We start from the raw sequence: 26046 nt of genomic DNA on the forward strand, positions 1-26046 counted from the left end.
ATAATCTTATAACTGAAAAAATCCTGTTCCTGATTAATCCTGTTCCTGAAGAATCCTGTATCTGAATAATCTTATAACTGAAAAATCCTGTACCTGAATAATCCTGTTCCTGAATATTCCTGTTCCTGAATAATCCTGTACCTGAATAATCCTGTAACTGCATAATACTGTTCCTGATTAATCTTGTACCTGAATAATCCTGTAACTGAAAATTCCTGTTCCTGAATAATCCTGTAACTGAATAATCCTGTAACTGCATAATCCTGTTCCTGAAAAATCCTGTTCCTGAATAATCCTGTTCCTGAATAATCCTGGACCTGAATAATCCTGTAACTGAATAATCTTATAAATGAAAAATGCTTTACCTGAATAATCTTGTACCTGAATAATCCTGTAACTGAAAAATCCTGTTCCTCAATAATTCTGTAACAGAAAACTCTTATACCGGAATAATCCTGTAACTGAAAAATCTAGTTCCTTAATAATCCTGTAACTGCATAATCCTGATCCTGAATAATCATGTTCCTGAATAATCCTGTACCTGAATAATTTTATAACTGAACAATCCCATTCCGGAATAATTCTGTTCCTGAATAACTCTGTACCTAAATAATCCTGTTCCTGAATAATTTTATAACTGTGAAATCCTGTTCCTGAATACTCCTGTACTTGAACAATCCTGTAACTGAATAATCCTGTTCCTTAATAATCCTGTTCCTGAATGGTCCTGTTCCTGAATAATCCTATTCCTGAATAATCCTGTCCCTGAATAATCCTGTTCCTGAAGAATCCTGTAGCTGAATAAACTGAGAACTGAAAAATGCTGTACCTGAATATTCCTGTACCTGATTAATCCTGTTCCTGAATAATCCTGTACCTGAATAATCCTGTATTTGAAAAATCCTGTTCTTGAATAATCCTGTTCCTGAATAATCCTGTACCTGACAAATCCTGTTCCTGAATAATCCTGTACCTGAATAATCCTGTAACTGCATAATCCGGTTCCTGAATAATCCTGTTCCTGAATAATACTGTATCTGAATAATCTAATAACTGAAAAGTCCTGTTTCTAAATAATCCTGTACCTGAATAATCCTGTAACTGAAAAATCCTGTTCCTGAATAATCCTGTTCCTGAATGATCCTGTTCCTGAATAATCCTGTTCCTGAATAATCCTGTCGCTGAGTAATCCTGTTCCGGAAGAACCCTGTAGTTGAATAATCTTATAACTGAAAAATCCTGTTCCTGAATAATCCTGTACCTGAATAATCTTATAACTGAAAAATCCTGTTCCTGCATAATGCTGTACTTGAATAATACCGTACCTAAAAAAATCCTGTTCCTGGCTAATCCTGTTCCTGAATAATTCTGTTCATAAAAAATCCTGTTCCTGAATAATCCTGTTCCTGAAAAATCCTGTACTTGAATAATCCTGTGCCTGAATAATATTATAACTGAAAAATCCTGTTCCTGAATAATCTTATACCTGACTAATCCTGTAATTTAAAAATCCTGTTCCTGAATAATCCTGTAACTGAAAAATCCTATTGCTGAATAATCCTGTTCCTGAATAATCCTGTACCTGAATAATCCTGTTCCTGAATAATCCTGTACCTGAATAATCTTATAATTTAAAAATCCTGTTCCTGATTAATCCTGTACCTGAATAATCCTGTTCCTGAATAATCCTGAACCTGAATAAACTAATAACCGAAAAATCCTGTTCCTGAATATTCCAGTAACTGAAAAATCCTGTTTCTGAATAATCTTGCTCCTGAATGATCCAGTACTTGAATAATCCTGTTCCTGAATGATGCTGTACCTGAATAATCATATAACTGAAAAATACTCTTCCTGAATAATCCAATACCTGAAAAATCCTGTTCCTGAAAACTCCTGTTCCCGAATAATCCTGTAACTGAATAATCTTATAACTGAAAAATCCTGTTCCTGAATAATCCTGTTCCTGAATGATCCTGTACCTGAATAATCTTATAACTAAAAAATCCTGTTCCTGAATAATCCTGTTCCTGAATAATCCTGTCCCTGAATGATCCTGTACCTGAATAATCTTATAACTGAAATATCCTATACCTTAATAATCCTGTAACTGAAAAATCTTATATCTGAATAATCCAGTAACTGAATAATCCTGTTCCTGAAAAATCCTGTACTTGAATGATCCTGTACGTGAATAATCTTCTAACTGAAAAATCCTGTTCCTGAATAATCCTCTTCCTGAATAATCCTGTACCTGAATAATCTTATAACTGAAAAATCCATTACCTGAATAATCTTAGACCTGAATAATCCTGTAATTGAAAAATCCAGTTCCTTAATAATCCTGTAACTGAAAAGTCTTATACCTGAATAATCCTGGACCTGAATAATCCTGTAACTGAAAAATCTTATATCTGAACAATCCCGTACCTGAATAATCCTGTAACTGAAAACTCCTGTTCCTGAATAATCCTCTTCCTGAATACTGCTGTTCATGAATAATCCTGTTCCTGAATATTCCTGTTCCTGAAAACTCCTGCACCTGAATAAACTTGTACCTGAATAATCCTGTACCTGAATAATCCTCTTCCTGAAAAATCCTTTACCTGAAAAATCTTATACCTGAATAATCCTGTAACTGAAAAATCCTGTACCTGATTAATCCTGTTCCTGGAAAATCCTGTACCTGAATAATCCTGTGCCTGAATAATATTATAACTGAAAAATCCTGTTCCTGAATAATCTTATACCTGACTAATCCTGTAATTTAAAAATCCTGTTCCTGAATAATCCTGTACCTGAAAAATCCTATTGCTGAATAATCCTGTTCCTGAATAATCCTGTACCTGAATAATCCTGTTCCTGATTAATCCTGTACCTGAATAATCTTATAATTTAAAAATCCTATTCCTGAATAATCCTGTACCTGAATAACTTATAACTGAAAAATCCTGTTCCTGAATATTCCAGTAACTGAAAAATCCTGTTTCTGAATAATCCTGCTCCTGAATGATCCAGTACCTGAATAATCCTGTTCCTGAATGATGCTGTACCTGAATAATCATATAACTGAAAAATACTGTTCCTGAATAATCCAATACCTGAATAATCCTGTTCCTGAATGATCCTGTACGTGAATAATCTTATAACTGAAAAATCCTCTTCCTGAATAATCCTGTTCCTGAATAATCTTATAACTGAAAAATCCATTACCTGAATAATCTTATACCTGAGTAATCCTGTAACTGAAAAATCCAGTTCCTTTATAATCCTGTAACTGAAAAATCTTATACCTGAATAATCCTGTACCTGAATAATCCTGTAACTGAAAAATCTTATATCTGAACAATCCCGTACCTGAATAATCCTGTTCCTGAATAATCCTGTACCTGAATAATCCTGTACTTGAATAATCCTGTAATTGAAACATCCCCTGTTCCTGAATAATGCTGTTCCTGAATGGTCCTGTACCTGAATAATCCTGTTCCTGAATAATCCTGTTCCTAAATGAACCTGTACCTGAATAATCTTATAACTGAAAAATCCTGTTCCTGAATAATCCTGTACCTGAATAATCCTGTTCCTGAATAATCCTGTTCTTGAATAATCCTGTACCTGAATAATCCTGTAACTGCATAATCCTTTTCCTGAATAATCCTGTAATGGAATAATCCTGTAACTGCATAATCCTGTTGCTGAATAATCCTGTTCCATAATAATCCTGTACCTGAATAATCCTGTACCTGAATAATCTTGTAGCTGCATAATCCTGTTCCTGAATATACCTGTTCCTGAATAGTCCTGCACCTGAATAATCCTGTACCTGAATAATCTTATAACTGAAAAATCCTGTTCCTGAATGATCCCGTACCTGAAGAATCCTGTACCTGAATAATCTTATCACTGAAAAATCCTGTTCCTGAATATTCCTGTAACTGAATAATCCTGTGCTTGAATAATCTTATAACTGAAAAATCCTGTTCCTGAATAATCCTGTACCAGAATAATCCTGTAACTGAAAAATCCTGTTCCTGAATAATCCTGTACCAGAATAATCTTACAACTGAAAAATCCTGTTCCTGAATAATTCTGTACCTGAATAATCCTGTTCCTGAATAATCCTGTACCTGAATAATCTTATAACTGAAAAATCATGTTCCTGAATAATCCTGTAGTGAATAATCCTGTTCCTGAAAACTCCTGTACCTGAATAATCTTGTACCTGAATAATCCTGTAACTGAAAAATCCTGTTCCTGAAAAATCGTGTTCCTGAATGATCCTGTACCTGAATAATCTTATAACTGGAAAGTCCTGTTCCTGAATAATCCTGTAACTGAATAATCCTCTAACTGAAAAATCCTGTTCCTGAATAATCATGTACCTGAATAATCCTGTAACTGAAAATTCCTGTTCCTGAATAATCCTGTAACTGAATAATCTTATAACTGAAAAATCCTGTTCCTGAATAATCCTGTTCCTGAATGATCCTGTACCTGAATAATCTTATAACTAAAAAATCCTGTTCCTGAATAATCCTGTTCCTGAATAATCCTGTTCCTGAAAACCCCTGTACCTGAATAATCTTGTACCTGAATAATCCTGTAACTGAAAAATCCTGTTCCTGAAAAATCCTGTTCCTGAATAATCTTATAACTGAAAAATCCTGTTCCTGAATAATCCTGTTCCTGTATAATCTTATAACTGAAAAATCCTGTAACTGAATAATCTTGTACGTGAATAATCCTGTTCCTGAATAATCCCCTAACTGAAAAATCCTGTAACTGAATAATCTTGTACATGAATAATCCTGTAACTGAAAATTCCTGTTCCTGAATAATCCTGTAATTGAATAATCTTATAACTGAAAATCCTGTTCCTGAATAATCCTGTTCCTGAATGATCCTGTACCTGAATAATCTTATAACTGAAAAATCCTGTTCCTGAAGAATCCTGTACCTGAATAATCCTGTAAATGAAAATTCCTGTTCCTGAATAATCCTGTGCTTGAATAATCTTATAACTGAAAAATCCTGTTCCTGAATAATCCTGTACCAGAATAATCCTGTAACTGAAAAATCCTGTTCCTGAATAATCATGTACCTGAATAATCCTGTTCCTGAATAATCCTGTAACTGAATAATCTTGTAACTGAAAAATCCTGTTCCTGAATAATCATGTACCTGAATAATCCTGTAACTGAAAATTCCTGTTCCTGAATAATCCTGTAACTGAATAATCTTATAACTGAAAAATCCTGTTCCTGAAAAATCGTGTTCCTGAATGATCCTGTACCTGAATAATCTTATAACTGGAAAATCCTGTTCCTGAATAATCCTGTAACTGAATAATCCTGTAACTGAAAATTCCTGTTCCTGAATAATCCTGTAATTGAATAATCTTATAACTGAAAAATCCTGTTCCTGAATAATCCTGTTCCTGAATGATCCTGTACCTGAATAATCTTATAACTAAAAAATCCTGTTCCTGGATAATCCTGTTCCTGAATAATCCTGTTCCTGAAAACCCCTGTACCTGAATAATCTTGTACCTGAATAATCCTGTAACTGAAAAATCCTGTTCCTGAAAAATCCTGTTCCTGAATAATCTTATAATTGAAAAATCCTGTTCCTGAATAATCCTGTTCCTGTATAATCTTATAACTGAAAACTCCTGTAACTGAATAATCTTGTACCTGAATAATCCTGTTCCTGAATAATCCCCTAACTGAAAAATCCTGTAACTGAATAATCTTGTACCTGAATAATCCTGTAACTGAAAATTCCTGTTCCTGAATAATCCTGTAACTGAATAATCTTATAACTGAAAAATCCTGTTCCTGAATAATCCTGTTCCTGAAGAATCCTGTTCCTGAATAATCTTATAACTGAAAAATCCTGTAACTGAATAATCTTCTACCTGAATAATCCTGTAACTGAAAAATCCTGTTCTTTAATAATCCTGTAACTGAAAAATCTTATACCTGAATAATCCTGTTCCTGAATAATTCTGTACCTGAATGATCCTGTACCTGAATAATCCTGTACCTGAATAATCCTATACCTGAATAATCTTAATCCTGAATAATCCTGGACCTGAATAATCCTGCAATTGAACAATCCTGTAGCCCACTCCTGAAGTAATTCCAGTTTAATCGAGGTGAGCTTAAATTAATTTGGCCCAGTGAACCAGCCTTTGTATTGTACAACGGAAGTCCCTGGAAGCTTATTTCTTTCAGAGTTTAAAGCAGAGGTTGGTGTTTCAACCAACAGAATGATATGATTTCCATACGATTTGTTTATTTGTGGTTAGAGCTTAGTTATTTATTTATTAATAATAAACAGTGGATCTTGTGAAGTGCAGCATCCTGGTTCGTGGTTCTGTTAAACTGAGTCCATCAGATGAGAAAATTGAGGATTATGTGTACTTTAATTAAATAATTCACTTTTGTACTGACCTTGGAAGTAATGGTGCTCCGGAAACAGTGCACTGTCCCCAATGGGTCTGAACAATGGAGTCAGGCTCCAGAACCTGGGTGTCCCTGTACACGAATCATTAAAGGGTAAAGATACAGCAAGTAATTGGGAAGAAAAATGGAATGTTGGCCTTGAATACAAAGGAGAGTGTGTGTACTGGAAGTGTTTCCATGACTACTGGGTGTTGAGGAGCACTGGGTACAGTGTTGATCCCTTTGTTTTCAGAGTGATATAAAGGCATTGGAAACAGTTAGGAGTAAAGTGGCTTAAGCTGATTCCAGTGATGGAAGTATGGGGTTTCACAGCTGAGCCTGGACTCACCTGAGTTTGGAAGTCCCAGAGGAGACCTCACAGAAGGTTCTGAGGAGATTTGACAGGGTGGATGATGAGGAGCGTTTCCTTCATTGGGCCATCTGGAACAATGGGGCGCAGGAAAGGTCTCCCATTTCAAAGTGGAGATGAGGAGGAATTTCTTCTCTCACTTGGTTGTGATTATTTGGAATTCTTTCTCCCAGTGAGCAGTGGTGGCTGTGTCAATGAATGTAACCAAACCTGAAATAGTCAAACCCTTCAGCCTCAATGAAATCAAAAGTCATGGGACAGCTGTGGAGTGGATTTAGGACCATCATCAGATTGAGAATATTGTAACTAAGAACAGGAGGAGGCCATTCAGCCCCTTCTCTGCCATTTAGTGTGATCATGGCTGATCTCATCTTGACCTCAACTTTCGTACTCATTCTCCAAAAGCCTTCAACCTGTAGCTCATGAAAGATCTGTTCATCTTCTCCTTAAATTCACACAGTGTTCCAGTATCCACCGCACTCTGTGGGAGTGAATTCCACAGGTTCATGACCCTTTGAGAGAAGTTAATGCCCCTCATCTAAATAAGCCATGATCTTACTGAATGGTAGAGCAGACTGGAACGGGTGAAATGACCTACTCCTGTTCCAAATTGGTACATTTATCCATGTTTCAACAAAGACTGTGTTACTCCCTCATCATGTTCTGTTGTTCCCTTTGCCCCCCAGATACTCCCCTTCACTCTCTATTGCTCCCCTTACCCTCTGTTACTCTCTCATGCTCTGTTACTCCCCCTCACTCTCTGTTATTCCTCCATGCTCTTTATTACACTTGCCCCGCTACCATTAGCAGTAATCTTCCCCAAAGTGTTCTAGCCTCCAAAGTTGAGGATTCAGTGAGATTCTGTCATTTTAACATTTCAAACACGAAAACTATTTTCTACTTCCTCCTTACCACATCCATCTCTGAAATGAGCGCATCAATTCTGTACTTTCTAATCAAACAGTATCAGTACAGCAAGATAATCTAATTGAACACAATAGAACTATTTGGAGGCTGCTCATGTTTGTGATGATTGCATTCGCCCGTTTATATTACAGTAATTTTAAAACACAGCCATGCAGAATGACAGCTTGCTACAGCCCAGTTAGAAAACCAAAGTGTTTCCCATGAGGGTATAATAATCACACAACAATGTGGGCTTGATTCCTCCTGAAAGATACTTGTCATTCTCGACCTGCTACATGCGTGGCTCCATTAATGATACGTGATGCAAACATTCTACATTAAATTGATCAAATAATTATTCCTAAATTCTTCATGTGTTTGCAGATAAAGACAGGAACTTATGCTTTCCTGTGGGACATGGCTGTGGTGGAATATACAGCACTGACTGATGATGACTGTTCTCTGACAGTGGTTGGGAACAGTATTAGCAGTAAAGGGTATGGGATCGCCTTGCAACATGGAAGTCCATATAGAGACCTCTTCTCCCAGAGGTAAGATATAACTCTTCTTGGTGTAACTTAGGCTTTTACATTTCTTTGTCTTACAAGGAATAAGTGGAGTGAGTCTTTTCTGACAAAGAAAATGTGTGTCATCATTCTCTTGTGATCCACTGTGAATGAACTAAAAAGACCATTATCTTGAGGGTGATTTCAATTTTATCTGCTCGGCAGTTCAAACCACCTGGGTTCGTTCAAATCGATGAATAGAAATGCACGACACAGATGAGGACTAGTCAGTCTATTCTGTTTATGTCCACTCTTTAAAAGAGCTGTCCAATTCATCCCAATCCCTTGTGCTTTCTCGCAATCTTGAAAGTGTTCCCCTTTAAGAACGAGGAGCAAGCAGAGGCCATTCAGCCCCTCGAACCTACCCTGCCATTTAATATGATCATGGCTGATCTCATCTCGGCCTCAACTCCACTTTCCTGCTTGCTCCCTATAACCCTTCAACCTGTTACTAATTAAAAACCTGTCACTTTCCTCCTTCAGTTTACTCAGTATCGCAGTATCCATAATAATCTGAGGCAGTGAATTCCACAGATTTGAGTATTTATCCAAAACCTTTTCTAAAGATTACAATCAAATCTGCTCCTACTGCCCTCTCAGGCAGACAATAATAGTGCACCTTTGTTGCCTTCCTACTTCTGCCAATCACCTTGAAAGTGAACTCTCATCACCAGCCCCTCCAGCCGGAGAAATACAGTCTCCTTATTTACTCTGTCAGAGCAGTCAACAACAATGAACACTGTCTCCTTGAGTGCCAACACTGACCCAGGAGCTGACTTTTCAGGACTTTAACCTGCTCCACACAACCAGGTAGCACCAACGCTGAATGAACTCATGGGGAAATGACTTCAAGGTTAGCTCCAAGACTTGAGCAGGATGTGTCAGTGAGCTCCCATCAATCCAAACCTCATGAGCAAGACAGACTGGCACAGGACTGACCACACACCTGAGCCGAGGATTTCTTTCCTTCATGCCTTTAGAGGGGCAGGATTGGAAAAATTGCTCTTCCCTGAGTCAGACAGTTATAAAGCCATGCAGCATGGAAATAGACCCTATGGTCCAGCTCATCCATGTTGACTAAGTCTCCCAAAACTAAACAAGGAAAAGATTAGATTACATTACATTACAGTGTGGAAACAGGCCCTTCGGCCCAACAAGTCCACACCGACCCGCCGAAACGAAACCCACCCATACCCCTACATTTACCCCTTACCTAACACTACAGGCAATTTAGTATGGCCAATTCACCTGACCCTGCACATCTTGGACTGTGGGAGGAAACCGGAGCACCCGGAGGAAACCCACGCAGACACGGGGAGAACGTGCAAACTCCACACAGTCAGTCGCCTGAGGCGGTAATTGAACCCGGGTCTCTGACGCTGTGAGGAAGATCTTGGCTATTCAGTTGATATATGATCTTATAAATGTCTATGAGGTCACCCCTCAGCCTCCTACGCTCTGGGAAAAAAGAGTCACAGTCTACTCTGCCTCTTCTTATAACTCAAACCCTCCATTCCCAGCAATGTTCCGGTAAATCTCTTCCGGACCCTCTCCAATGATCCCACGAGCAACGTTCAACTCTCCCCTGTCTCAATATTCCATCCCCTCCCCACCCTCAATCCTGCAACCCCTCTCCCACTTCAATGTACCATCTCCGTGCCTACACACCCCTGACCCTACCACAAATTGTAAGGATGCCCAGGGTTCCACAGCCAATAGTAACATTAGCCTGCTCTCAGTTGATACTTTTCAGAGAATTCACCCTCCCGCTGCTGTCAAGATGAGATCACCAGGGGATGTCATGTGAAATGTGACAATAACTGTACTCCCCCACCACATAAACCATTAAAGTACACCAGCAGAAACAGGCTATTCAGCCCACAGGACTGTGCAGGCCCTTGTAGTCCAAAAGCTTTCTCTCACCATGCTTCCACAGTTTCCTCTCTGTCTCGGCTTTATTCAGCCTCCCATTAAAACTATCGAGATTATTCACCTCACCCAGCCTCTGTGTGAGGCACATTCCTCCGCATCTCTGGGTAAACAGGTTTCTCCAGAACTCCCCTGTGCATTGATTTGTGACTACCTCATATGGAGGGCTGTATTCTGGGAGGTGTATACAAATGGAAACAATCACCCTCAGTTGCTCTTTCATCCTTTTTAAGATCTCAACCCCGGTTTCAAGAAAATTTGTCCAGTTTGTTGAGTGTGTCCTGATTGACATCACAAACCTTGGGTAAAATAAAATTTGCATCTTGTTTGATCTCACCATCTTCTTGTAAGGTAGAAACCAGGACAGTACACAGTCCTCCAAGTGTGAATGAGTTACTGGTGGAATTCTTGTGCCTTATAGAACATAAAACATTACAGTGCAGTACAGGTCCTTCGGCCCCTGATGTTGTACAGACCTGTGATGTTAATCTGAAGCCCATCTAACCTACACTGTTCCATTATTATACATATGTATGTCCAATGCCCATTTAAATGCCATTAACATCAGCGAGGTAAAAACAATGACTGCAGATGCTGGAAACCAGATTCTGGATTCGTGGTGCTGGAAGAGCACAGCAATTCAGGCAGCATCCAAGGAGCAGCGAAATCGACGTTTCGGGCAAAAGCCCTTCATCAGGAATAAAGGCAGAGAGTCTGAAGCGTGGAGAGATAAGCTAGAGGAGGGTGGGGGTGGGGAGAAAGTAGCATAGAGTACAATAGGTGAGTGGGGGAGGGGATGAAGGTGATAGGTCAGGGAGGAGAGGGTGGAGTGGATAGGTGGAAAAGGAGATAGGCAGGTAGGACAAGTCCAGACAAGTCATGGGGACAGTGCTGAGCTGGAAGTTTGGAACTAGGGTGAGGTGGGGGAAGGGGAAATGAGGAAACTGTTGAAGTCCACATTGATACCCTGGGGTTGAAGTGTTCCGAGGCGGAAGATGAGGCGTTCTTCCTCCAGGCGTCTGGTGGTGAGGGAGCGGTGGTGAAGGAGGCCCAGGACCTCCATGTCCTCGGCAGAGTGGGAGGGGGAGTTGAAATGTTGGGCCACTGGGCGGTGTGGTTGATTGGTGCGGGTGTCTCGGAGATGTTCCCTGAAGCGCTCTGCTAGGAGGCGCCCAGTCTCCCCAATATAGAGGAGACCACATCAGGAGCAACGGATACAATAAATGATATTAGTGGATGTGCAGGTAAAACGTTGATGGATGTGGAAGGCTCCTTTAGGGCCTTGGATAGAGGTGAGGGAGGAGGTTAACATCAGAGAGTCTACTACTGTTGCAGGCAGGCCGTTCCACGCCCCTACTACTCTCTGATTGAAGAAATTACCCCAATATCTGCCCTAAATCTATCACCCCTCAATTTTATGTCCCCTTGTGTTAGCCTTCACCATCTCACTGTCCACTCTGTCTAACCCTCTGATTATCTTACACATCTCGATTAAGTCACCTCTCAACCTTCTTCTCTCCAATGAAAACAGACTCAGTTCCCTCAGCTTTTCCTTGTAAGACCTTCCCTCCTAGCAACATCCTAGTAAATCTCCTCTGAACCCTTTCCAAATCTTCCACATCCTTCCTATATTGCGGTGACCAGAACTGCACACAATACTCCAGGTATGGCCTTACCAGTGTTTTGTACGGCTGAAGCATGACCTCTTAGCTCCGAAACTCAATCCCTGTACCAATAAACGCCAACACACCATATGCCTTCTTAACAAGCCTATCAACCAGGGTGGCAACTTTCAGGAATTTATGCACCTGGACATTGAGATCTCTCTGTTCATCTGCATTGCCAAGAAATTTACCATTAGCCCAGTACTCTGCATTCCTGTTACTTCTTCCAAAGTGAACTACCTCACACTTTTCTGCATTAAACTCCATTTACCACTTCTCCGCCCAGCTCTGCATCTTATCTATGTCCTTCGGTAACCCACAACGTCCTTCAGCACTATCCACAACTCTTCTTACCTTTGTGTCATCCCCAAATTTACTAACCCATCCTTCTATGCCTACATCCATATCATTTACAAAAATGACAAACAGCAGTGACCCCAAAACAGATCCTTGTGGTACACCACTGGTAACTGAACTCCAGGATGAATATTTCCCACCCGAACTGAGCCTTCATACCTCATCCTTACATAAGCCTTCTTCTTCCTCTTGACAAGCGTTTCAACTTCTTTAGTAAACCCTGGCTCTTTCTCTCGACCATTACCTCCCTGCCTGATAGGTATATACTTATCAAGGACATGCAGTATCTGTTTCTTGAATAAGCTCCACATTTCAAGTGTGCCCATCCCCTGCAGTTTCCTTCCCCATCCTATACATCCTAAATCTTGCCTAATTGTATTATAATTGCCTTTCCCCCAGTTACACGTCTTTCCCCGTGGTATATACCTATCCCTGCCCATTTCTATTGCAAACATAACTGAATTATGGTCACTATTGCCAAAGTGCTCACCTACCTCCAAATCTAACACCTGGCCGGGTTCATTCCCCAGTACCAAATCTAATGTGGCCTCGCCCCTTGTTGGCCTGTCTATAAACTGTGTCAGGAAACCCCCCCTGCACACATTGAACAAAAACTGACCCATCTAAACTACTTGAACTATAGTATTTCCAGTCATTGTTGGGAAGTTAAAGTCCCCAATAACAACTACCCTGTTACTCACTCTTATCAAGAATCATCTTTGCGGTTCTTTCCTCTACCTCCCTGGAACAATTCGGAGGCTGACATAAAATTCCCAACAGGGTGACCTCTCCTTTCCTGGTTCTAACCTCAGCCCAAACTACTTCAGTTGATGAGTCCTGAAACTTCCTTTGTGCAGCCGTAATATGTCCTTGATTAACAATGCCACACTCCCACATCTTTTACATCTTCTCTGTTCTTACTGAAACCTCTAAATCCCGGAACCTGCAACAACCATTCCTGTCCCTGCTCTATCCATATCTCTGAAATGGCCACAACATCGAAATCCCAGGTACCAACCCATGCTGCAGGTTCACCCATTTTATTCTGGATGTTCCTGGCATTGATGTACACAAATTTCAAACCAACATCCTGATTGCCGGTGCCCTCTCACGACCCTGTAAACCTATCCCTGACCTCACTACCCTCAACCTCCTGTACACTGGAACTACAATTCAGGTTCCCATCCCCCTGCTGCATTAGTTTAAACCCTCCTGAAGAGCATTAGTGAATTTCCCCTCAGGGTATTGGTACCCCTCAGGTTCAGGTGAAGACCATCCTGTTTGTAGAAGTCCCACCTACCCCAGAAAGAGCTCCAATTATCCAAGAATCCAAAACCCTTCCTCCTGCACCATCCCTGTAGCCACGTGTTCAACTCCTCTCTCTCCCTATTCCTCGCCTCGCTAGCACGTAGCACAGGTAACAAACCAGAGATAACGACTCTGTTTGTTCTAGCTCTAAGCTTCCACCCTAGCTCCCTGAATTTCTGCCTTACATTCCCATCCCTTTTCCTACCTACATCATTGGTGTCAATGTGGACCACGACTTGGGGCTGCTCCCCCTCCCCCTTAAGGATCCCGAAAACACAATCGGAGACATCACGAGCCCTGGCACCTAGGAGGCAACACACCAACTGTGAGTCTCTCTTGTCCCCACAGAACCTCCTATCTGTCCCCCTAATTATGGAGTCCCCAGTGACTACTCTCTGCTCCTCTTCCCCATTCCCTTCTGAACAGCAGGGACAGACTCTGTGCCAGAGACCTGTGCCCCACTGCTTTCCCCTGGTAAGTCACCCCCACCAACAGTGGCAGAACGGTATACTTGTTGTTGAGGGGACCCATCACAGGGGATCCCTGCACTGCCTGCCGGTTCCCTTTCCTACCCCTGACGGTAACCCATCTACCTTCTTCACGTGGCTGTGGGGTAACTATCTCCCTGTAACTCCTCTCAATAACCCCCTCTGTCTCCTGAATGATCTGAAGTTCATCCAGCTCCAGCTCCAGTTCCCTAACACCGTTCTCGAGGAGCTGGAGTTGGATGCACTTCCCACAGATGAAGTCAGCAGGGCACTAGAGGTGACCCTTACCTCCCACATACTGCAGGAGGAACATCCAACTGCCCTAACCTCCATTCCCACTATTCTAAATCCCCAAATAAACCGCTGAAAAAATGAAACACAAAAGAAAACGCTTAACACCTTTCCACCTTATAGACAATAGACAATAGGTGCAGGAGTAGGCCATTCAGCCCTTCAAGCCTGCACCGCCATTCAATATGATCATGGCTGATCATCCTTAATTAGGATCCTGTTCCTGCCTTATCTCCATAATCCTTGATTCCACTATCTTTGAGAGCTCTATCCAACTCTTTCTTAAATGAATCCAGAGACTGGGCCTCCACTGCCCTCTGGGGCAGAGCATTCCACACAGCCACCATTCTCTGGGTGAAGAAGTTTCCCCTCATCTCTGTCCTAAATGGTCTACCCCGTATTTTTAAGCTGTGTCCTCTGGTTCGGCACTCACCCCATCAGTGGAAACATGTTTCCTGCTGCCAGAGTGTCCAATCCTTTCATAATCTTATACGTCTCAATCACATCCCCTCTCAGTCTTCTAAACTCAAGGGTATACAAGCCCAGTCGCTCCAGTCTTTCAGTGTAAGGTAATCCCGCCATTCCAGGAATTGACCTTGTGAACCTACGCTGCACTCTCTCAATAGCCAGAATGTCTTTCCTCAAATTTGGAAATCACGAACTGCACACAGTACTCCAGGTGTGGTCTCACCAGGGCCCTGTACAGCTGCAGAAGCACCTCTTTGCTTCTATACTCAATCCCTCTTGTTATGAAGGCCAGCATGCTATTAGCCATCTTCACTACCTGCCGTACCTGCATGCTTACCTTCATTGACTGGTGTACAAGAACACCCAGATCTCTTTGTACTGCCCCTTTACCTAAATTGATTCCATTTAGGTAGTAATCTGCCTTCCTGTTCTTGCCACCAAAGTGGATAACCATACATTTATCCACATTAAACTGCATCTGCTATGCATCTGCCCACTCACCTAACCTGTCCAGGTCACCCTGTAATTTCCTAACATCCTCATCACATTTCACCCTGCCACCCAGCTTTGTATCATCAGCAAATTTGCTAATGTTATTGCTGATACCACCTTCTATATCATTAACATATATTGTAAAAAGCTGCGGTCCGCACGGATCCCTGCAGTACCCCACTGGTCACTGCCTGCCATTCCGAAATGGAGCCGTTTATCACTACCCTTTGTTTCCTATCAGCCAACCAACTTTCAATCCAAGTTAGTACTTTGCCCCCAATACCATGCGCCCTAATTTTGCTCACTAACCTCCCGTGTGGGACTTTATCAAAAGCTTTCTGAAAGTCCAGGTACACTACATCTACTGGATCTCCCTCGTCTATCTTCAGAGTTACATCCTCAAAAAATTCAAGAAGATTAGTCAAGCATGATTTCCCCTTCATAAATCCATGCTGACTCTGTCCTATCCTGTTATTACCTATGCACATACTTATGCACTCACTGGGAGAGAACGTTTGAGTGCAAATGTGTTTGAAGTAAATGTCAGTTTGGATTGTATCCAAGTGAAGGATGCATATTTCTTCATGAACCAAGGTGAATAAATCATCCATTTAAACCTTGTCAGTCCCTTATTCTACAAGCTTCATTGTCCTGTCTTCTCACCACTTGAATCTGTGAACATTCCCACTGCATTGTTAATAAAATAGCTTCACAAAAAGTTGAGGAAAGTATCAATGTGTCACCAGGGTACTGGTCACCATGAGATGGGCAGAACGTAGAGGCACTGGAAAGGGAGAAGATGCAATGCCAATGGCCAATGCCAGGAATGGGTAGCCTAACACATCAGGAAGGAACTGGTAGCAGGGTCTCTCCTCCCTCCAGAAAGGGGACTTCGCAGAGCAATTTAAAAAGGTGAATTATTTCGCTGCAGTGGATACAGAAATAATGTTTTCAGTGGTGGAGGAGGAGCGGAACTAGAAGTCCACAGTCAAAGAAAGCCACCATGAAATCCATCAGGGATTCAGGGCGAATTGTCTTTAACCCAGAAATTGGAGAGAGTGTGGAAATCATTCCTGTAGAGAGTGATTACTGTCAATTTCAGAAGAAAGTAGACAGGTGTCCAAGGGAGAAAGGAGTACAGGGTCACTGTGGTGGATTTAGATGAACAAAGCTGAGAGGAGTACGGGGACCAACATGAAGCTGGTTGGGCAGCGACTTGCTCAGAGCTTCCCATCACTCACTTCAGTAACATTGTATGATGTTTGTCAGAAATGATGCTGGTATGGAAAAATCCTGACAGTGTTCACCCCCTTTCATCCAAGGGTTTTATTGAGGATGAACCTTGGAAAGTTTGAGGTGTGAGCTTCATTTCTTGTTGGAACAATCATTGAGATGGAAAAAAATTAACATTTGCAAGAAATTGCTCATGTGGGAATATTGTTTCAGGCAACGAATCACAGAGACAGCAAACTGTTCCCATTTGGAGGAGGCCATTTGGCCCATTGTGCCTGTATCAGACCTTCACATGAGCATCATCCCCTTGTGCCAATCTCCTGCCATTCCTTTAACATTATTTTCATCCAAATAACTACCCAGTGTGTGCTTGAATGAACTAAAGGAAGTTATTTGGTAATGCAAAGGGAATATTTGCATGGATTGTTCAATCAGGATAACAAGGTGTCAAATGTAAAGGGCTCCAAATGTATTGAAATCCTCAATACATTTCTGTTGAGGATGAGGCTTGTTTCTCAGGGTATTGTGAAATGTTTTTGTGGGGGGGTAGCAGCGGGATTCCTCCGGTTTCTATCACCAATCTTCCAATGCTTTCAGGATCCTCGAAATGCAAGATAGCGGCGACCTGGATGTTTTCAAGCAGAAGTGGTGGCCAAAGATGGGGCGGTGTAACCTGAAGGGTCACGCTAACAGCCAGGCGGATGGTCGAGCATTGAAGCTCCAGAGCTTCGCCGGGGTTTTCTGTATCCTAGCTGCAGGTCTGCTCCTCGCCTGTTTGGTGGCAGCTCTGGAGATCTGGTGGAACAGTAACCAATGCCAGCAAGAATCACCCAAGGAGGTAAAGCAGTGGGTAAGGGGGGGTCCCTGGGGCTTGGAGCTAACAGCTGGGTGCTTGTGGTCCAAGGGGTTCTCAGTGAACAGCCCATCATGGGGGTCCTAGACTCAGCTCCAAGATTCATCTTTGATCCAAAGATTTTGTAGTTCAAGGCCAGACAGAGGAGCTGAAGTTTAAATCACTCCCTCCTTCTCAGGAACAACCTATCGAGCGGGTGGACAGCTCAGGTCTAGCCTCCTTGACAGTGCTTTGGGAACACAGGCCATATACCGGGGAACAGAGCTGGGCTCCTACTTGCCCTGAATTTCCTGTGTTTGCAGCCAAGCACCTCCCTTAGTGCAAGTATGGTAACATTCAACCAATCAGGTAAGGGGAAGAACACATTCACTTCCGTCCCCTCCTCATACTTCCTCCCCCTCCACTCCCTTCCAATCCCCTACCCCTCCACACCATTCCCATTAATCCCCCTTCTCCTCTACCTCCACTCCTTTCCAATCCCCTACCCCTCCACACCCTTCCCATTAATCCCCCTTCTCCCCTCCCCTCCCTTCCAATCCCCTACCCCTCCACACCATTCCCATTAATCCCCCTTCTCCCCCCCTCCCTTTCAATCCCCTACCCCTCCACACCCTTCCCATTAATCCCCCTTCTCCCCCCCACTCCCTTCCAAACCCCTACCCCTCCGCGTCCCCTTTCTTCTCTTCCCTCTCCCTCCCTCTTCCTTCTGTTCCCTTCCTTTGTTCCATTCCTCTCCACCTTTTCTCTCTCCCTGTGTTCCTGGCTCTCTGCCCACTTTCCTCTCCCTAAGTTGCCCTTTTCCTCTCATCTTCTTTCCCCTTTCTCCATCCCTCCTTCAACCTCTTTTCCTTTTCCCTCCCTCCCTCTCCTTTCCCCTGCCGTTTCCCTCTCCCTCCCTTCCAGCCTTCTTACCCCTCCCCATTCTGGTATTGCAATATGCCCCCACAAGCAGAGACCAGAGGGTCCTCACAATATGGAGCCTTGAAACAGTTGGCAGGAAGTGAGGGCTGGGCTTGGCTCCATCCTGGGACGATAATCTTTTACAATTCACGTCAGTGACTGAGGTGACGGGACTGAAGGCTAACCAATTAATTCAGGCTTAAACTCACAGATGTCATCAAGATCTTAAAGGAAAATATGTTGCGAAGAAGACTAAGGATATTATCAATGGATATGGATAGGTTGAGTGAGTTTGCCGGAGAACAAAGTGTAGAAATGTAAAATTGTTCCCTTTGGCAGGAAGAATAAGAAAAAGCAGTATGTTATTTAGTTGGAGAAGTATTTCAGGATTCTGAGGTAGAGAGAGATTTCAGTGTCTTGTACATGAATTATGAAATGTCAGTATGCAGATACAGCAAGCAATTTCAAAGGCTAATGAAATGCTATTCCTTATTCTGAATGGAATTACACAGAAAGATAAGCACATTATGCTTCAGTTATATCAGGCATTAGTGAGACCACATTGTGAACACTGTGTGCCTTTTCAGTCTCCTTATTTAAAGAAGGACAGAGTCATGGAGTCCTACAGCAAGGAAACAGACCGCTCAGTCCAACCACTCCATGCCGACCATAATCCCAAACTAAACGAGTCCCACCTGCTGCACTTGGCCCATATCTCTCCAAACCTTTCCTGTTCATGAACTTATCCAAATGTCATCAAAACATTGTATCGTACCTGTATACACCACTTTCTCTGGAAGCTCATTCCATACACGAACCACTCTCTATGTAAAAAAACATTTCCCCACATGTCCTTTTAAATCTTTCTCCTCCCTCCTTAAAATATATATCCCCTGGTTTTGAACTCCTCCACTGCAGAGAAAAGCCCCTTATCCATGCCCCTCATGAGTATATAAATCTCTACAGGGTCACCTCTCAACCGCCTATGCTCCAGTGAAAATATTCCCAGTCTTTCCAGTCTATTTTTATATCTCAAACCCTCCATTCCCAGCAACATCCTGGTAAATCTTTTCTGAATCCTGTCCAGTTTAAAAATATCCTTCCTATAGCAGCATGCGCAGAACTGCACACAGTATTCCAGGAGAGGTCTCACCAATGTCCTGTCCAACATTAACATGACATCACAACTTGAACCCCACCCCTCCAGTCGCAACAAGGAAAGAACACCCCCAGTCCTCACCTTCCACCCCACTAATCTCCGGATATAGCACATTATCCTCCACATTTCTGTGATCTACACCCCACCACCAGAGCTATACTTCCCTCTCGACCCCTATCAGCAATCTGCAGAGACCATTCCCTCCACAGCTCCCTCTATATTAGGTCCATGCTCCCCACCAACCCACCCTCCACTCCTGGCATCTTCCCTTGATACCATAGAAAGTGCAAAACCTGTGCCCACACCTTTCTCTTTTCACGTCTGTCCAAGGGCCCAAAGGATCCTTCCACATCCAGCAGAGATTTTCCTGCACATCCAAACACCTCATCGACTGCATCTGTTGCTCTCAATGTGGTTTCCTATACATTGGGGAGACAAAACGCCAACTCACCGAACGTTTCAGGGAATATCTCTGGGACATGCAGCAAACAACCTCACTGCCCTGTGGCCGACCACTTCAACTCCCCCTCCCACTCCGTCAAGAACATGCAAGTCCTAGGCCTCCTCCATGGCCAAATCCTAGCCATCTTCCACCTTGGGACCCTTCAACCACATGGGGCATCCACATTGACTTCACCAGTTTCCTCATCTCCCCTCCCCCCTACCTCATCGCAGATCCAACCCTTCAATTTGGCACCGCCCTCTTGAACTGTCCTCCCTGTCCATCTTCCTTCCCACCTGTACACTCCACCTTCCCCTCCAACCTATAACCATCACCACCCACCTCCATCTACCTATCGCCTTCCCACCTACTTCCCTCCAGCCCCATCCCCAACTTCCTATTTATCCCTCAGCCCCTTCCCCTCACACCCCCACAAATGTCGATTCTCCTGCTCCTCAGATGCTGCCTGACCTGCTGTGCTTTTCCAGCACCACATTTTTTGACTTCTTAATCACCCTCTCTACCTTGGACACAAATTTCAAAGTAATTATGTGCCTGAACCTCTAGGTCCTTCTGTTCAACACTACTCATTAATTGTACAGGTCCTGTCATTGCTTGTTTTACCAAATGTAAATGTATTGGAGGCAGTTCAGAGGAGGTTTACTGGATTGATCCCTGGAATGGGGAGTTGTCTCATGAGGAAAGGTTGGACAGACTGGGCCTGTATCCACTAGAGTGTGATTGCAGTGTATCAGATCCTGAATGATTGTGACAAGGTGGACTTGGGAAGGATGTTTCCTCAGTCCGGAACTTGGGGGCAGTGTTTAAAATGACCTCTGGCCTTTCAGGACTGAGATGAGGGAATTATTTTTCTCTCAGATGGTTGTGTGAGTTTGGAGGCAGCGGAGGTGGGAGCATAAATATTTTGACGACAGAGGTGAATAGAATCTTGTTAGACGGGGAATTGAGGGTCATCAGGATTTGATGGGAATGTGGAATCCAGAACGCCAGCAGATCAGCTACAAATAGGGGAGCAGCTGAATGGCCTCCTGCTGCTTCAAATTAGTATCAATGCGTTTGCAAACACTCAGACAGGGAGCAGCTGGATTTCGAAGGACAGGAGTAAGGATGAGAAAGGGTGGAACAAGCTTAATTTCTCACTCTGAGGGGAAAGATGACGACAAAACATATTAGAATGGGATTAAAGTTGAATTACTGCACTAATGTTAGCAATTTGGGTGAATTCTTAATTTAGTGCTCTACATGATGACAATTCCTGTGTGATTCAAATTTCAAGTAGATAATTATTCTGAATATCATATTTCAAAAATTTTTCTCCGAGAAGTATTTGATACAGTGACCCAGGAGCTGGAGTTTCTAGGAAGATGACCTTTCAGTAATTTACAGAATTACACTGCTCCAACCTCACCCTCCCTCTTCACCCCGTCTTCCTCCAGTGGCCCCTCTCCTCCCCCTTCCCCTCCCCCTCCCTCTCTCTTGCTCTTACCCTCCCTCTCTTCTCCATCTACTCAACTTTCCACCATCTCTCTCCATCTTTTCCTTCCTCCCTCCCTCCTCCATCCATCCACCTTTCTACCATCTCTCTCTCGATCCCTCCCTCCTTCCCTCCCTCTCTCCTTCATCCACCTTCTCCTCTCTACTCTTTCCCTCTCAGCCTCTCCCTCACTTGCTCCCTCTCACAATGACTAAGAACATTGAGCCCATGAAGGGCCTGGCATAGTCAACATGTAACCGAGTCTAGGATTTGCCCAGCTATTCCCACAAATGTGGCGAGCTGTTGGAGGTAATTGTTGTCCTTGTTGCTCAGCAGTGCAGCCATGTCTGTGTTCAACCCAGCCAGCTCTCAGAGTGAACAGAACCTCTGACACTCCTGTCCTTATCTGTCAGCCAGCGCTCCCTGATTAGACCAGATTAACAGCACCAATCAAGGTACTCATTTTCTCAGAGGTCCACCTGGCTGACCTTGTTACAATCACTACATTTCCCTTGCTCCTTCCCTCTCCCTCCCTCCCATGCTCCCGCTTTCCTTCCCTCTCTCCCTCACTCCCCCCTTCCTCTCTTGCTCCCTCTCTCCCTATCCCATCTTCAGTCTAACGGAATGTCTCTTATGCAGGACAAGGAGGTGAATCTGGAGCAGGTTCGCCGTCGGATGAACAGCCTGATGGATGATGACATGGCCCATAAACAGATCTCTGCAGCGTCAATTGAAATCTCGGCCTTGGATATTGGCAGCATGCAGACCAGCCAAAGCTTGGAGCCAGCACGGGATTACCAAAACACCCAGATCTCAGTCAGCACTTTTTTACCAGAACAAACTCATGCGACAAGTAGGAAGCTTTCCTCTTTGGCCAGCACCAACCTGTCTCTGCCTCTCAGCAGCTCTGCCACACTGCCCTCGATACAGTGCAAACATCGATCACCAAACGGAGGACTCTTCCGTCAAAGCCCACTGAAAACCCCCATCCCCATGTCATTCCAGGCAGCTCCGAGTCCTGGAGTGCTCCCCGAATCCATGGAGCCGTCCCATGGAACCTCCATTTAATTTCAAACGCCGCATGGCAACATTTTTAATATAAAAAATTTACAAAAAAAAGTCTAGCATTTTCATGTAAATACTTGTAAATAACTCAAGAATGAAGTGGGGTAAAGTGTATTTTGAATATTCTCAATTTTTGAAGTCAGTAGATGATGTAATGATTGGCTTTGTAAATTCTGTTCTATACAAATAAAAAGCAAATCACTTGTGATCATTATTGGATGTCTGTGCCCACACATTTATTCGTTTGAAAAAAGTGCCTTTTAGAATTCATTAAATTGTTTTCTGATTTAATGTGTTTTGATTGCTGCTGCAATCAGTTTGGTTCTTTCCTGAAAGCAATTTAAAACCAGTTCCATTTGTCTAACCGCTCTGTAAGGGACAATGCCAGGTATCTGTGCCCTTCCTCCAGGTGCCAACACATCTCCATTGACCATTGGCACTGGGAAAACTATACAATTCCCCTTTCACAAAAATAAAGACTCCAGGTTTCCCAGGATCCAAGTAGAACAACTCAATTGCCTCAAATATTGGGAATCCCCTCGGAGGAGTCTGGGAGGTTTGCAGCTAGCTCCTGGATACCTGGGGGTTCCCTGCCCCTGGGGCTGAGGCCTTACAGTTCCAATCTCTAATTGCCCACAGTCACAGAGGGACATCACCCAGGGGACCGAGGTGATTGGGCTTAAAGTTTCCTGATGCCCCCAGTCTTAGTTAGGAGCTGAATCACATGAGGCTGGGTGAGGTGAGGATCGAGCTCAGTGAGGATGCTGCTCAGACATCGAAAGACTGTTTCACTTTTGAGCAGCCGGGTTCACTCAACCCTTGGTCCCCCTCCAACCCCAACTATCCTGTCTCCAGTATTCCAATTAAAAATCACACAACACCAGGTTATTATCCAACAGGTTTAATCGAAAGCACTAGCTTTTGGAGCACTGCTCCTTCATCAGGTGATTGTGGAGTACACAATTGTAAGACACAGTAAGTCCAGTATCCCAGTCAGCTGACCCCCAGGAAATCCAATGGGATCCATCGAGCTTCCAAATAATCCAAATGTTCAGATTCCACTCGCGGGCGTCACAGGGGCAGACCCCAACCATAGCTTTGTCCCGGATGGAGCTGAGTGACAGATATCAGTGCAATCTCCACGTTGGCGGGGGGGGGGGAGCAGAGGATCACAGGCACCCCAGGGTGAAGCAGAAAGGCTGAAGGCAGGGAGAGTAATCTCCAAACTGTGCTGTCGCAAAGTGGTGATGTTACTGCACTCATGACTGAGACTCAATTCAAATCCCAAATTTGGAAAATTTGAATTGAATAAAACCCAATGCACTTTTCATCAACTTTGAAAGCAGACACCCTCCCCAGTCAGCCCATTGACCCTGAAACACTGTTTCCACCTCCCCCCACCCTGAGGTGAACTTGCTGTTAACATTGGGAAAGTCAGGCATTACACCCACAGTAAGCCCAGACATTGTCATTCTGTCAGAACGATAGCTTACAGTCTAGACACACCATCATTGGCAAGGAAAACCCAGCAGAGATAGCAGCACAGTGCTGTAACGGTCCAGAGGGATCTGACTCAGGGAATGATCAACAGTGACTCCATAAAGTCTTAAGATAGTGCGTGGAACATAGGCTTAGGAATTGCAAAAATATACCAGCTTCCTCCACAGCTAACTCCTTAGCTAATGTATCAGAACATGTCCTGTTGGTTCATCAATTTGATCAGTCAGTGAGGAAGACAGGAGCACAAAATGACAGGCAGCATCAAAGGAGCAGGAGAATCGACGTTTCGGGTATAAGCCCTTCTTCAGATTCTCCTGCTCCTTTGATGCCGCCTGACCTGCTGCGCTTTTCCAGCGATACATTTTTCAGCTCTGATCTTCAGCATCTGCAGTCCTCACTTTCTCCGAGCACAAAATAACAGGTGACTTCAACATCAGTAGCACCACAACTGAGCAAACTGGTCAAGTCCTAAAGGACAATTCTGTGTGACTGGGTCAGCAGCAGGCACTGAGGAAACCAACAAGAGGGAAATTCTTACTTGACCTCACCCTCGCCAATCTGCCTGTTGGAAATGTATCTGTCCATGACAGTATCAGTGAGTGACCACCACACAGTCCTTGTGGAGACAAAATCCCACTTTCACATTGAGAATATCCTCCATCGTGTTTCACACATCACCATGCTCAATGAGACAGACTTCAAACAGATCTAGCAACTCAAGACTGGGCATCCATGAGGTGCTGTGGGCCATCAACAGAATTGTACTCCAGCATAATCTGTAACCTCATGGCCCAGCATATCCCCCACTCAACATTACCATCAAGCCAGGGGACCATCCCTGGTTCAATGAGGAGGGAAGAAGGGCATTATCTACAGAAGACATAGAATAGTATATAGAACATGGAATAGCACAGCACAGGACCGGGCCCTTCAGCCCACAATGTTGTGCCGAACATGAAGCCAAATCAAACTAATCCCTTCTGCCTGCCCTTGGTCCATATCCCTCCATAACACAAGGTGAGGTAGCAACCTGGTGAAGCTACAGCACATGGCCACACAGAACGATAGGATCCGTATCTGCCTGATCCTATCTCAATCATCTCCCTGAACCTTTCACAGGCAATCAACGGATTTCATATCAGTGACGAGGTGAGTGTGGCAGTTAGTTTTTGAACAGTGCGATATAAAGATAACATAGAATGTGCACCTATTAATGGTGGTGTTGGTGAATAATGGAGAGTGAAACAAGTTAATGGGAAAAGACACTGTTCGTAGAATAGTGCCAAGGGATCCAGTACATCATCTGGATTAGGAAGATGACGTCTCGTTAAAGATTTTATCTGAAGGGCAGTCCCTATGACAATGTAGCACTCTGTGAGTATTACATTCTGATATCAATCTCACCCATTGTGGGAGAGGTTGTTGGGCAAGATGAGAAGCTTATCACCATGCTTTTGTGATCGACTTCTCTGATGTTCATACACTCACTGTGGTCATTGGTTATTTACACATTAAGTAATGGTAAATAGGTGAACAGCAGAGACCATTGCAAATGGAACTTACAACGGGTAAGAAAAAGAGAATTTCTTTCATTATCCTAACCACAAGGCAAGTTGTGTGGACAGCTAATGGAGCTCAATTATTGTATTAGACAATCAGAAAAGCAGGAGGAGAGAGTCACCAATCTAATAAGGATTTAGAAGCTGAAATATTTAAAGGCTGATTCAGCACAGGCTACTGTTCAGCCCGTTGAAGTTGTTCTGCCATTCACTGAGATCATCAGAGATCTGAGAGTCCTCCCCTGCACTGTCCTCCTTTTGCCCATTACCTTTGTTCCCTGACTGATTAAAACATCTGTTTATCTCAACCTTGAGTATGCTCAATGACACAGCCTCTACAACCCTCGGTGGTAAAGAATTTCACAGATTTTCCACCCTCTGAGAGACAAAGCTCCTCCTTATCTTGGTCATTAACGAGTGATCCCTTATTCTGAGATTATATTGCCTGGTTCTTCAGTCTTTTCAACCCTAATGTGTACAAGCACAACCTGATCGATCTCTCTTCATCAGAAATTCCTTGGGATCAGCCTAAGTGAGCCTCCTCTAGGCTGTCTC

General features: G+C 43.3%; 1 protein-coding gene across 3 annotated transcripts in view; it reads left to right on the forward strand.

The window, feature by feature from the left end:
- The window catches only part of LOC122541732 (glutamate receptor ionotropic, delta-1-like), an 849209-nt gene extending 826539 nt beyond the window's left edge, over positions 1–22670 (forward strand). For 2 of the 3 annotated variants that reach the window (XM_087982611.1, XM_087982612.1), the window contains 3 exons: positions 8107–8273; positions 17116–17356; positions 22007–22670. In XM_087982611.1, the coding sequence (XP_087838737.1) occupies positions 8107–8273; positions 17116–17356; positions 22007–22435 (837 nt within the window). In that variant the 3' untranslated portion in view covers positions 22436–22670. Of the gene's footprint in view, positions 1–8106; positions 8274–17115; positions 17357–17549; positions 17720–22006 lie in introns of all 3 variants that reach the window. The other variant, XM_087982613.1, reaches the window with a different exon arrangement.
- Positions 22671–26046: the final 3376 nt, after the last annotated feature.

The sequence above is a fragment of the Chiloscyllium plagiosum genome, unplaced genomic scaffold (genome assembly GCF_037043375.1).
Source record: "Chiloscyllium plagiosum isolate Xiang-an unplaced genomic scaffold, Cpla_swu_hap1 HiC_scaffold_43, whole genome shotgun sequence".
Lineage (NCBI taxonomy): Eukaryota > Metazoa > Chordata > Chondrichthyes > Orectolobiformes > Hemiscylliidae > Chiloscyllium > Chiloscyllium plagiosum.